The sequence below is a fragment of the Rhinatrema bivittatum genome, chromosome 15 (assembly GCF_901001135.1).
Source record: "Rhinatrema bivittatum chromosome 15, aRhiBiv1.1, whole genome shotgun sequence".
NCBI lineage: Eukaryota > Metazoa > Chordata > Amphibia > Gymnophiona > Rhinatrematidae > Rhinatrema > Rhinatrema bivittatum.
In genome coordinates this window covers 77,640,280-77,654,600 of record NC_042629.1, presented here as the reverse complement: position 1 = coordinate 77,654,600, position 14,321 = coordinate 77,640,280, and the positions used below count along the sequence as shown (strand labels likewise).

At 41.7% G+C, this 14,321-nt stretch overlaps 1 protein-coding gene across 7 annotated transcripts in view; it reads left to right on the top strand.

Annotated features, from left to right (window-relative positions):
* Window positions 1-14,321, top strand: part of CLSTN1 (calsyntenin 1) — a 100,021-nt gene that overhangs the window by 74,119 nt on the left and 11,581 nt on the right. For 4 of the 7 annotated variants that reach the window (XM_029578768.1, XM_029578767.1, XM_029578766.1 and 1 more), the window contains 6 exons: window positions 539-589; window positions 1,813-1,970; window positions 8,741-8,889; window positions 9,493-9,719; window positions 13,744-13,914; window positions 14,077-14,222. In XM_029578768.1, coding sequence (XP_029434628.1) covers window positions 539-589; window positions 1,813-1,970; window positions 8,741-8,889; window positions 9,493-9,719; window positions 13,744-13,914; window positions 14,077-14,222 — 902 coding nt within the window. The remainder of the gene's footprint in view (window positions 1-538; window positions 590-1,812; window positions 1,971-8,740; window positions 8,890-9,492; window positions 9,720-13,743; window positions 13,915-14,076; window positions 14,223-14,321) is intronic. The other 3 variants (XM_029578770.1, XM_029578772.1, XM_029578771.1) reach the window with 1 other exon arrangement.

Here is a 14,321-nt window from a genome sequence, read left to right as displayed (position 1 = left end):
AAAAGCTTTCTGTGCTTGGTCATAAAAATAAAACTTTCTATTTTATGCTTGAGTGACTCGTAATTCCTATTCTTATTCCACTTGCACAGAAGCAGAGAGATAAAAAGTCCATTCTAAGAGCCTGAGGTTTCACTTTGCTAGTGTAACATTTATAAAAGAGGTGGCAGTCGCTTCCATAGTGACAGAGCTAGAAGCAGGTCATCTGTCAAGATTTTCTTCAGTTGAGTGGAGAGTCCTCTCGTCTTCATTCTTTGCCCCCTTTGTTTCCACAAATGTCCAATTCAGACATTACTGTCCTCTTGAATTTATATGGCATCAGGAAATGGAATAAACAACCGAGTTAATGGTGCATGTTGGTATTTTTATAGTACTTGCAAACTTCATTAAAATACAAGAAGACGAACTGTCTGAAAGTACTGCTGGATCTGTGATATGCTGGTTCCTTCTACGCTTCATTGTTTTCTTGACATTGTGCAGTAACGCATCCTTAACCGCTGCGTCCATCTCCTTCTTTGTCCCCTCTCTTGCTTTTCCACAGAATATACAGGAAATGAGAATGACACTGAACTTGTGACCGAGACCTCTACAGGTTGCTCGAGTTTTTTTTTTCCTACTTTTTTTTTTATATATATCTTTTATTTTGAAATTGCTAAAGATTTCCATCCCACATTTTTGCATGAAATGCAGACCTTGTGTTCTGATCACTGGCAATGTCATGGGCTTTGCTTCTTGGGCCTGTAATGTTCACCTCTTACGTCTGTATTGTCATTGCATATGGAGAAACACATGAACACTCCCATGCTAAGTAAACAAGCAAAAAAGGGTCCTGTATTAATTCATGAGCACTATTTTGCTTTCATCTTTCTCTAATGCTGTTGCTTCAGGCCCTAGGTCTAAACCAGCTTACTAAAGTCAGGAGTTCAGTGATACATGGAACAATTACCCAGAAATGCTTTAGGTGGAATAAAGAAACAAGTGTATTAACTGTCGAACAATGCCCCATAGTCTAGCTACCATTTTATCTTTTTCCTAATTAACACCCTGCAAAACTGTTTAATAGTCAAGAAGGCAAACCACTAAAACCAGAGGTGTTTTGCTTCTCCCTTATGAAGGGGCTTATATCAACTGGACACCACTCACAGTAACCAATCAACATACAGAGTTTAATTTCAGAACAGATATTAAATCTAGCACTGAATTGTATAGAATCTAAAAGATAAATATTTAAGTAGAGTTGTTGATTATTAGTTAACATAATACATTGTTGATCTTAGATTAAAAAATAAGATGCATGAAATAGTGAATAATGAATGATTAAGATTTTATAGTGATATTTAATGTATTGGTCCAATGAAACAACATGTATATTTGATTTTGCTAAAAGATTATATTCCAGAGAAGCAGTATCCCATCCCTAGCACTGTTGCTCTTACTTTATCCTGTTATCTTGAATGCATAGGAGATCGTGTCTGATAGTGTGCTCCTAGGTGATTTAAGAGACAGCTATTTTAAAAACAATGTGAATAGAGGAGTGAGAGAATCATTCAGTGCATGTGCAAGTTCCCTTTCATGCTACCTACATAGCTCAGGATGGCGAGATATCAACTCGTCATCTGGCCATCTGCATGGTAATGGTAATGATTTCATTCCTCCATCATGCTTGGATATAACTGCAAGGCTAATGCCAGGAATGGATAAGCACTAACTTGCATGTAAGTTAGACCTGCCCATAGCCAGTAATAAAGCGCATACAGCAGAGAGCAAATCTATGGAAATACTGATGTGTTCATTTTTTTTCACCTTCTTTCAAAGGAGGTGAACTTCATATGGTCCAGTTTTTTCGAGGCAGTCTTGCTGGCTTGATGATTCGTTCTGGTAAACTAGAGAACAAGAAGGTGATAGACTGTCTCTACACCTGCAAGGAGGGCCTGGATTTGCAGGTGGCGGATGGCATTGGCAAGGGCATGAAGGTAAAGTTCTTGACACCCTGAGAAATCTACCTGTTCACGTGCCCATGCTGTCCCTAGCTTTGAGAGAGCTGCCCATTGACGTCCTTGTAGCAACCCTTTTCAACTTCTCATTCCTTATTTCCTACCACTAAAGCCACAGCATTTAATTCAGAATGCAGAAGTTTATACACCATGACCAAGCTCCTTTACATAATAGGGCTAGTTCCCTGTATGTACCCAACTCAGTCCAGACTCCTGGGTTTTGCCTCCCTTCCAACAGATGGCGACAGTTTCGCTGATGCTGGCATATAATCTGGACTGCCACCTGCAGTCACTCAGTATTTCTCTTTCTGCAGCAGATGGTGGCAGTGTAAAAAACCTGCAATCTGAGACTTAATAATAATAAGTTATTTATTTTATTTATTTAATTCTTTTCTATACCGACGTTCATGACACATGTCATATCACATCGGTTTACATCGAGCAAGGGTGAATTAACATTAACCTAATCATTCAAGAAGGGAGGTAAGTTACAGTGAAAGAGGGTTACTAGAGCTAGGAAGATCGAAGAAAGGTAGGGAGTGAAGAAAGGAACATATAAATAATGGTTACAACAATAATATACGATAACTACATTGTGAATTACTGAATGTAACATAACATTTTATGAGGTTAAGGATAGGCTTGTTTGAACAGCCAGGTCTTAAGTTTTTTCTTAAAGGTCAGCAGGGAGTGATTCCTGGCAAAGGTCTGGAGGCAAGGCGTTCCACAGAGATGGTCCAGCTGCGGAGAAGGCACATTTCCTAGTGGAGGTGTGAAGAGTGGATTTGGTGGGGGGAGCGTGGAGGGTTTCTTTATAGGCAGCTCTAACCGGTCTATTTGAGGTGTGGAGTCGAAGTGGGATTTTTAGCTTGAGCGAGAGCTGATTGTGGATGGTCTTGTTGAATAATAGTGAGAGACTTATGAAGGATTCTGAAGCTTATGGGGAGCCAATGGAGGTTCCTGAGGATGGGCGTGATGTGATCTCCTCGGCTGGAATTGGTTAGGATTCTGGCTGTGGCATTCTGGAGCATCTGCAGGGTTTAGTGAAGACCGCCTCCAAACTCGAAATCGGCCTCTTCAAATCAGACCAACTACAAATCTGTCTAATCTACTACCCCCCCCCCCCCCCCCCAGGTCTACTAGACTCTGATGCCTCCCCCCTCATAGAATTCTTCACCAAACACATCAACACGGACTCCCCAGCTATCATCATGGGGGACTTTAACCTCTATGTCAACGCGACTCCACTTTCCACCAACTTCGAAGCCCTATTGACTTCCTTCAAGGCCATGGGATTTAAGCAAATCATTAACAGCCCTACCCATAAAGCTGGCCATACCCTAGATCTTATCCTCATAAACTCCTGCCTCATATACACTACTCTTCCCACCTATACCCCAGTCCCTTGGTCTGATCATTCGATGATCACTACCAACCTCACGGTAAAAGAAAAACTGACCCTCCCTCTCCCCAAAACCACCATCCACTTTAGGAAACCCTGCTCCATGGATGACCTCAGCTCCCACCTCTCTAATGAACTACACAACCTAGACTTCTCCAATGCAGACTCTGCCCTTTCCTCCTGGTTCAACATTACGAACTCTGTGGCCAACAAAATATGCCCCTTGACAGCTAAAGAAATAAACCCTGCCCTTAAGAACAAAAAACCCTGGTTCTCGCCCGAACTAAAGAAACTTAAAACAACCTCGATCCAGGTGATCCCTCTAACTTCCGTCCCATCTCCAACCTGCCATTTATCACTAAACTCATGGAGAAAGTAGTCAACTCCCAACTCTCAGACTATCTAGACAAACACAAGATACTCTACTCCGCTCATTTTGGTTTTCATAAATCCCTAAATACAGAATCCCTCTTAATTTCTCTCACGAACAACCTCATGGGTTTAGACAAAGGACAACCATACCTACTAGCACTGCTTGACATCTCTTCCGCATTTGACACCGTGAATCACTCCATCCTCCTTAACAGCCTTTCAGACATAGGTATCTCAGGAACAGTCCTCAGATGATTTGAGTCCTTCCTCAGAAACAGAAATTATAAGGTTAGAATAAGCAACAAAGAATCCCCCCCCCCACCCCATCAGCTCAACACTTGGAGTACCCCAAGGCTCCTCCCTCTCCCCTTCCGTCTTTAATATCTATCTCCTACCCCTCTACCAGTTCCTCGCAAATCTAAATCTAACACATTTCATATATGCTGATGACGTGCAGATACTGGTTCCCATAACAGAATCCATCTTGAAAAACCTCAAGTTCTGGGATAGCTGCCTGCACTCCATCATCCTCCTCTTCACCAGTCTCAACCTAGTTCTCAACACAGCCAAGACTGAACTCCTCCTCCTCATCTCCCCTGACCACAATAACCTTTCTCTCCCCAACCCCTCAACTGCCACAGTGGCCCAAGTGAGAGACCTTGGCGTTATACTGGACAACCGACTGAACTTAAAAAATTCGTTAACACAACAAAAGAATGCTTCTACAAACTACAAATTCTGAAAAAGCTTAGACCCCTCCTCCACCTATATGACTTCTGGACGGTCCTCCAAGCTACCCTCTTCTCAACTCCCTCTTCCTTGGCCTCCCCGCAACTACCACTAAACCCCTGCAGATGCTCCAGAAAAGTTTAGTCCAGCTTTGAAGAGTACCTCCCAGGAGGTTGGCAGGTACTGGTGGGACCATCCCTTCTGGTCTAGAGGTGGGCGAGCAGGAGTTTGGGAACAGTTTTTGGCTCAGTCCCTTTCACCATTGAGTGGATAACTGGTGGGGCCAGTTCCCTCCCCGCCCCCACCCAGGAGAATGTCCAGAGCCTGATGCGGAGGTTCAGCCTGCTGCTCAGCTTTTCAGGAAAGTGTTCTTTTATTCTTTAAAGTTGTTAGTTTAATACATTGAAATCGACAGCTCAGTGTGCTGCGGCAGTCAAAACAGCAAACAGAATGTTGGGAATTATTAGAAAGGGAATGGTGAATAAAACGGAAAATGTCATAATGCCTCTGTATCGCTCCATGGTGAGACCACACCTTGAATACTGTGTACAATTCTGGTCGCCACATCTCCAAAAAGATATAATTGCGATGGTGAAGGTACAGAGAAGGGCGACCAAAATGATAAAGGGAATGGAACAGCTCCCCTATGAGGAAAGGCTGAAGAGGTTAGGACTCCAGCTTGGAGAAGAGACAGCTGAGGGGGGATATGATAGAGGTGTTTAAAATCATGAGAGGCCTAGAATGGATAAATGTGAATCTGTTATTTACTCTTTTGGATAATAGAAAGACTTGGGGGCACTCCATGATGTTAGCAAGTAGCACATTTAAAACTAATCGGAGAAAGTTCTTTTTTACTCAACGCACAATTAAACTCTGGAATTTGTTGCCAGAGGATGTGGTTAGCACAGTCAGTGTAGCTGGGCTTAAAAAATGTTTGGATAAGTTTTTGGAGGAGAAGTCCATTACCTGCTATTAATTAAGTTGACTTAGAAAATAGCCACTGCTATTATTAGCAATGGTAACATGGAATAGACTTAGTTTTTGGGTAATTGCCAGGTTCTTATGGCCTGGCTTGGCCTCTGTTGGAAACAGGATGTTGGGCTTGATGGACCCGTGGTCTGACCCTGTATGGCATGTTCTTATGTTATGGTCCCTTCTTCCGAAGGTGGTCTCATCTTTTCATGTGAATCAGACTGTGGAGCTCCTGGCTTTTCCAACCTCTGATGCAAAGGCACCTCTTGCACGAGAGTTGTGGCTTTTGGATGTGAAACGGGCATTGCTGCGTTATCTTAAAGTCACTAATAGTTTTCATCTGTCTTTGATCTTTATGTTAAGGAGAGTGGCACAAAGAAGGGACATAAGGCTTCAAAGTCCACCATAGCGCAGTGGCTGAAGGAAGCTATAGGTTTGGTGTGCTTATGTCAGGGTCGCATGGTCCCTGAGGGATTGAGAGCTCACTCTACTCGCTCGCATGTGGTATCCTGGGCTGAATGTTAGCTGCAAGAGATTTGTAGGGCAGCTACTTGGAAGCGTTTGCACACTTTCACCAGGCATTATTGTTTGGATGTCCAGGCTTCGGATGCTTTGGTGAAAGTGTGTGCTTTGAGCAGGACTCTCGCAGTCCCACCCTGTTTAAGGAAGCTTGGGTACATCCCAGGAGTCTGGACTGATCTAGGTACGTACAGGGAAAGGAAAATTTGGTTCTTACCTGCTAATTTTCGTACTTGTAGTACTACAGATCTGTCCAGAGTCCCACCCAGTTGGGCTGAAAAGGATTGGAGAGTCCACTTCATCTGTTGCTGTAAATAGACTGAAGAATGGCACAGGCTTAGTTTTTCTCCTGTTTTTATGGTTGAAGGGGATCGTTCCCATTATGTGGTTCCTCATCTTACTGCTCATTCAGGGGGATGTGTTGGTTTATGTTCAGTGGTATCTTGGCTTGGGTAGAGGTCTACACCGAGTGACTGCAGGTGGCACACCAGGTTATATGCCAGTGTCAGCTAAACTTTCTCCATCTGCTGGAAGGGAAGCAAACCCCAGGAGTCTGGACTGATCTGTGGTACTACAGGAAAGAAAATTAGCAGGTAAGAACCAATTTTCCTTTGCCAGTCAAACAGTATTTAAGATTCTAGTTGTGATTGTCCCACCAAATTCATGATCTGGTGCCATATCTACAGCAAGAGCCAGTGACAGACTTTTCTAGAGCTCTGAGCCACCATGCACTTTATCCAGTTCCAGTGCCTTCACTGTTGGATCTTGGAAACAGGTACTGCCAAATACTTTCTCAATATCCTGTGCTATGGACGCATATTGAAACTTCACTGCCTGATACTGATTTTGTGTACCATTTATGGTAATCTTGTATGGCGCTTTGGATTAAACTCTACAAGAGCTCTGCCTTTCTAAATGTTCTTTATACGTCTTTATCTCTCTGGACAAGCACAGTGAACAGCCATGCAAAATGAGTGACCCCATCGCGCTGTGCCAAGTCAGGTCATTTTTTTCTCAGAGCTCAGAAAGAGATGCTTTGCCTTCTGAGCATACATGGACTTTGCCATTCTGCCCGAGGCATTTTAGGTAAAAAGAATATGTCCAAAATAGACATCTTGTCCAGATTTCTTAAAAGGGCTCTTCCCCATGTCAGGGTCTGGGAACAGACTGCTGTGGCTGTCTGTTCCCAGACCCTGGGAACAGACAGCCACAGCAGTCAAAGGACCTGACTCTGCAACTTCTCTTCTCTCTAATACACCTTCCCTATTTGGGTTTCGAAGCATGACCCTAGATATTCCAACGACTGGGCTGATCTGTGATACTACAGGAATGAAAATTTAACAGGTAAGAACCAATTTTCCTAGGACTTCCTAAATGTCATTACTACTTAATTTTTTTAATAATGGTAGTGGCAGTCTTACTTATACCTTGCTGGCTACATATTCATCATGTGGCAATCATTTTATTATACCTTGTAGGCTTATCCACACCAATACAGCTGAAATACCGTCTTCACTTTGACCTCATCTATCTCTAGAGCAATATCGATATCTGACATTCGCAATCTATACTTGATGCTTATTTTTATCTAATGCAATGTGAGCAGTTCAGTATGTTATGTTCTTATGACTCATCAAGCATCAGAATTCCAGCATTCAATACAGTTTTCATAGCTTTGAGCAGAGGTTCTCAACCTTTTTTCTGTTGGAATGCACCTGATAAATGTTCACATGAGTGAGACACTGAACATATGACCATCATGGGGATAAATGTAAACATACACTCTGCATCCACAGGAATCCCACGACCCCCAATAATAGGTGCATTGCAGAACTAGGATATTTACCCAAACAACTCACATACAAAAAATATATTTTGATACTGTATCATTTAGTATAAAAACCTGCCATACCATAAGAGCATAAACTCTGAGGACTCAAACAGCAATAGCCCTACCAATGAAAAGGCAGCCGTGCACCACCAATGCATGTCCTATTGAGAAATTGATACAAATGCCTATATGCTAATAAAATACCTCACCTTGGTTACACACTCGAACAGGCCTTCAGCAAATATAGAATAAAAAATCACAAATTACAAATATGGATACAAAAACTGGAATTAAAACGCCAAAAAGCAACTCTCATGCAGTGCAAAACTGGAAAATAGAAACAGAAATACATTTCCTCCTACACTAAGTAAAAGTACAAAGCTAGAAGAAATGCACATTCCCAAAACTGATATATCATGGATTTTGCAACCTGTCTCTCCCTTTATGCTCCCATCAGCCCTCATTTCTCCCAAATATTCCATTTCAGTCATCCCCTCACACATCCCTCTCTCCCGTGCTCGTTTCCCTACCCCCTTCCTCCACCTCCCTGTCCAACTACCTTGACTTCATTTCCTACCCCTTCTTGCTCAACGGCTCCCACATTCTCTCTTCTGCCTCCTGCCCAGCATCTCCACCTTCTTTGCCCCACAACCCATAGAGTGAAGAGAGCATCACTTCTAGGCCCATCGGGGAAAGATAAACTTAGTGTTCCATCCTTTGGTTCTATCCAAATTTTACTCTTTGCATATTTAAATTCAGTTCTTAAAGTCAAAGTGGAGAGGTTTATGTCTTTCATCTTGTGCTTCCTCGTGACCATGCAAGCTATTAGCAAACCTTTCTGCTGTAGCTATTAAACTGGTTTTGGTAGTTGCTGCAGAAAGATTGGCTCTCTTTGACTGACATCTGTCTTTGGAATCATTTCAGATCCACTTCAATCCCAGCCAGTCTCAGCTTGTCTTAGAAGGAGATGATATTGACCGATTTGAGAAGGCCATGCAGCATATCTCCTACCTGAACTCCCGCCAGTTTCCAACACCAGGGATCAGGAAATTTAAGATAACCACAACAGTCAAGTATGCTGGATCGGGGAAGGGGAGGAATAGTGTGACAGAACAATACCGGCAATGCAAGGGTGTTCCTGTAAGATGCATGGTTTGATAGTTTTAACTTGGCCCAGAAAAATCCATGCACATATATTGGACAAATGGTAAAGACCCCAAAGGGCTTGAATTAGCATAAGTATGCAACTTGTGAGTAGTAGCACCAATGCTCAATGCTTCAATCATTTCAAACTTTTGCTAATTCAACCCCTTTCTGTCACTAACTTGCCAAGATTTTAAAAAGTTGAAACCATATATGAAGGGTATTAAGTGGCCAGTATTAAAGAAAATAAGCCCGAGTTCTTTATAAACAAAAACATGTTTGTCCTATTTAGTGAAAAACTGATTTTCAATAAGAAACTTTTTTTATGTTAATATGCCATCAGTTCCAGGGGTATCTTGGTTGTAATTAAAAATTTTAGCTGTGTAGTTAATAATTTGTGTGGTTTTGTCTTTTTTTTTTTAAGACTAGATTGGCTGATGTTGATTTCAATCTTAGTGTCTGAAAGATTAGTTGTGTTTTGTTTTTTTTTTGTTTTTTTTTTATCATAGATGCCTGTTTTGTTTTATTTGCAGGTGTTTCAATGAAGAGACTTGCATTAATATTCCAGATGTGGATGGTTATGTAATGGTTTTGCAACCAGAGGAACCCAAGATCAGCCTGAGCGGCATTGACCATTTTGCCCGGGCTGCTTCAGAATTTGAGAGCACTGAAGGGGTTATTCTGTTTCCTGAGCTCCACATTATCAGCACCATCACCCGGGAGGTGGTGCCAGAGGCTGATGGTGAAGAGGATCCGACAGGTAAGCTCGCTCTTCCCTCTTCCCTCTTCCCTCTCCCCTATCCAGCATCTCTGTGGTGTTGTCTGCTCCCACTAGGTGACAATGCAGCATTGCTTCTCTGAAGAGTGGGAGATTAATGATATTTTCTGACAGAACATGCTACATGATAAGCTTTCCTGTCTTAGTTTTTGGTGAAAGGCAGGTATGTCAGTAAGTAGCATACCTAAACACATGTGGCATGGCTAAGGGCTGAATAGCTTCCCTGACATTGCTGCTTGTATACATTTCTGAAGTTAAATTGTATTTTAATCTTGATTCTGCCTCTCTGTTTTGCTTGACTATTGAAATTCTTCATTTTTTTTCTGTTAAAAGCTTAAGAATTTTTTTTTCTAGTATTTATTTTTATTCCTTGTGTTTTAAAGGGAGAAATAAAGGGGCTTTAACTTACAAGAATTATTTCCTCCCTCCCACTCATCCCTAGGTGTTTTCTTCTTAAATAGTTCTTCCAAGGACTTAGGTTAAGTGAATAGTGTTAAACCTAAATTGATAATTTGTACATTAATCAAAGTAACACTATACACTTATCAAAATGTCTTATTTCAGTGTAATAATTACATAAGAACATAAGAAATTGCTATGCTGGGTCAGACCAAAGGTCCATCAAGCCCAGCATCCTGTTTCCAACAGTGGCCAATCCAAGTCACAAGAACCTGGCAATTACCCAAACACTAAGAAGATCCCATGCTACTGATGCAATTAATAGCAGTGGCTATTCCCTAAGTAAACTTGATTAATAGCAGGTAATGGACTTCTCCTCCAAGAACTTATTCAAACCTTTTTTGGACCCAGCTACACTAACTGCATTAACCACATCCTCTGGCAACAAATTCCAGAGTTTAATTGTGCGTCCCTCTTCCTTGCACCATCATCTCATCCACGCATTGAGATTCTGGAGCTCTGCCTGCCTCTGTGGACCTGCACATGGAACAGGGAGCATTTCAGAGAATGCCACCCTGGAATATCTTGATTTCAGTTTCCTACCTAAAATCCTCAATTTGGCTTCCAGAACCTGGTTTTGGGACTGGCTCTTCATGAGCAATGTTGCAAAGGGGATAATAGGTAAAGTTTTCCTTTTTGTGATTGATACTAAGATCTGCAACAGATATGACACGCCTGAAGAAGTAAGGAGAATAAATGAAAAGTTATTTATGAAAGCTTGAAGACTGGTCAAAGGTTTGGCACCTGGGATAAACTGCCGAAAATGCTGAGTCATGCACATGGGAGACAGTAATTGAAGAGCTTTATGTGATGGGGGGTGAAAGATTAATGTGCATGGAACAGGAGAGGGACCTTGGGGGTGATAGTATGTGGCAAGGCAGTGCCGCAGTGTGACAAGGAGATAGATAAAGCCACAAGGATGTTGGCCTGCATCGAAAGAGGAATAACCAGCAGGAAAAAGGAGGTGATAATGGTCTTGGTAAGGCCTCATCTGGAGTACTTTGTTCATTTCTGGAGACTGTACCTCAAAAGGTACATTTACAGGATGGAAGTGGTCCACAGAAAGGCGACCAAAATAGTGTGGGATCTGTGTTGGAAGAGTAATGAGGCTGAAAAATCTAAATATGTACACCCTGGAAGAGAGGAAGTGCAGGGAAAATCTGATACAGGCCTTTAGGTACCCAAAAGGAATTGATGCTTGAACGTCAAAAATTTTCCATTGGAAAAGATACTCTAGATGTAGGGGTCACAAAACAAAACTCTAGGGGAGAACACTCAGAACCAACATCAGGCAATATTTCTTTACAAAGTGATAGATGCCTGGAATGCCCTCCCAAAAGAGATGGTGAAGATCAAAACAGTAAATTAGTTCAAAGGGGCATGGGATAAACACTGTGGATCCCTGGAGTTTAGTGATTGGAAATGGAGAAAGGGGTGCATGTGGGTAACCTGCATGGAGTGGCAGTTATTACCAGAAGCAACTTGTTGGGCAGACTGGATGGACCATTTGGTCTTTATCTGCTATCATTACTATGTTAAGTCTGGCACACTCATGTAGTTCATTTAGGAAGTTGTTTTTTTTTAATTCTGTAGATATCTTGAAAACATAAGTGGTCAGAAAACATTAAGCCTATTACTAGAAGGGTATTGGGGCTGAAACATATTTAATTTATTTAAAAATATTTGTATGCAGCTCACTCCACTGATCATAGCAACTAACAAAATAACGCACATAATCTTAAAAACATCACCACATCACATAAAACTAAAACATAGCTGCAAGATACTGTTTAGCCCCCTTCTCATATGTTTACCAGAGAGGCTGCTTCGGGCTATATCTTCAAGGTGCTTATCCCCGGATCTGCTAAGAGAACCACTTCTTAATCTACTTATCTGAACCTAATATACAGGAAGAGATCAACTCAGAGCCAATTACAGAAATTTAGATTTATTTGGTAGTCAGGAAGCAAAAAGATTCCAGTTAGTAAGCAGTATATAAAAGTATAAAAAAGATTTAAAAGAAAATTTACAGCAAGTCTCTCTCTCCTCCGCCCCCCCCCCCCCCCCCCACCCAACACACACACACAGACAGGGGAGAACTGCTCTGACCTTCAGCAATCTGCTGAGGAGACGAGGGCAGTATTCCAATCCTAAGTCTACAAAATCAGCCCTTAATACCCCAAAATACACAGGCATTATGTGGTTTACAGCACACACATCGCTCACTGTAGCCTTTTGCTCCAGTCCCTGCTATCCAGCATGAAATAGTCTTTCAGGCTTCTCTTATCTACATGCTACACCCACAATTTTTTTTTTGCTTTGCTGTTAAGTTTTCAGTTTCTGGAAAATGAGTTTTTCACTTTCTTACTATCAGAGGCTCAAACCTCAGATACCTATTTATTCATTTTTATTCAAGTTGTTATCCCAGTGCACTTATATTCTCCAAATGACCTTGTATTCTCATATGCTTTATTTCAATGCTACCGGTAAGTCTCTTTGCTGCCCAGTATTACAAAGCTGGCCAGGTTCTGTACTACATGGAACAGCAATATGGACTCTTACAGCTCCATACATTCCTACATTTCCCTTTTGAGGAATTCCTAATCAGGGATTCCTCACCTTACAGTAGGGTGCACCAAACATTGAGATTCTTCAGCACTTGGAACTAATAGGAAAGAAAGTAGCAAATCTCAAAACAGGAAAGCAAACATTTTTTTGTAATCAGCTTTATCCACTATTCTCCTAAACTAGTGCAAGGAAGAGGAGTAACTCCAAAGAAACAAAATGTAAGTGCTGGAAACACAATGCAGCATAGCATATCACTCACTAATTTGTCTTTGAACAAACAGAGTTCGATGCAGTAGAAGTACATAGACGTGGAATACATTAAAATGATATGCAAAGTAACCATGCTACAAGTAAAAAGCCAAAATCAAATGATGACAAATCTTTCCAAATACCCCCAAAGGAAGAAAACCAGGAAACAAAATCTGAAAACCAAGAGCTTATTGTTTGGGGGGTCCTTACCAGCAGTGAGGTCAGAAACCATACATGCAGCATCAGTAGCTATCTGTGTAATATTATTAACATAAATCAACATAGGTCATGAATAAGGCCACAAACTCCTCCTTGTGACAGGAGTAAGTAGCCTAGGGCCATTCGTTTCTGCAAGGAAAAGAATCGCAACTGTCTCATTTTAGAGGTAATTGCTTCAAATGCTATTTCATATTCATGGGCCACAATTTCTAAAAGGGCTACAGCACCATACATTTCTACAATTCTTTGTTTAAAAATCTGTTGCAATCAATAGTTTCTGTTCTGCAATTGCTCTTAGTCTCCTCAAAAAGTCATGTTAAACGTTCATATATCAGTCATTATCTGTAATGATGCAGGCATGGAATTCCAAATTATTAGTCCAGCAAATACCAAAGAATAGTATGATAAATAAGCAGATCCTTGCTAATTGTAACATGAGACAAAAGTTGTTGCAGTACTGAGTGTTTCCCACTAAGCTGCCTGCTTTTTTTTTTTTTTTTGCCTCATTTAGTTCAAGAGTCTTTAGTGTCTGAGGAAATTATGCACAACCTGGACACATGTGACATCAGCGTGATGGGAGAGGAGCTGAACCAAGAGCAGGAAAGCCTGGAGGTTGATATGTCCCAGCTGCAGCAGAAGGGCATTGAGATGAGCAGTTCCAGCCTTGGCATGATCATCACAGGTAGGCATAGCTTTCCCCATGTCCAGATCCTTTTCAAGCTCGGCTTGATCATCACAGCAAGTTGCATTTGTAGGGAGGGGGCAGAGCAGAGCATGCAGCCGAAGGGAAACATGTGGGATATACCTCTTTTGGTTGCTCTTCCTGACTGAAACCTTTCTGCAGGTGTTGGTACCATGACTAGTTATGAGGAGGTTCTGCACTTAATACGATACAGAAACTGGCACACCGTCTCCCTCTTTGACAGAAAGTTCAAACTGGTCTGCTCGGAGCTGAACGGACGCTACGTCAGTAATGAGTTTAAGGTGGAGGTAAGACTTTGCTTGGGTTATTTGCTGTCATATGTTTCGGCTAAAAGATACCTGGCAGTGAAAACTGTAAGACAGGAAGAGGAAGGGGGGCACAGAATA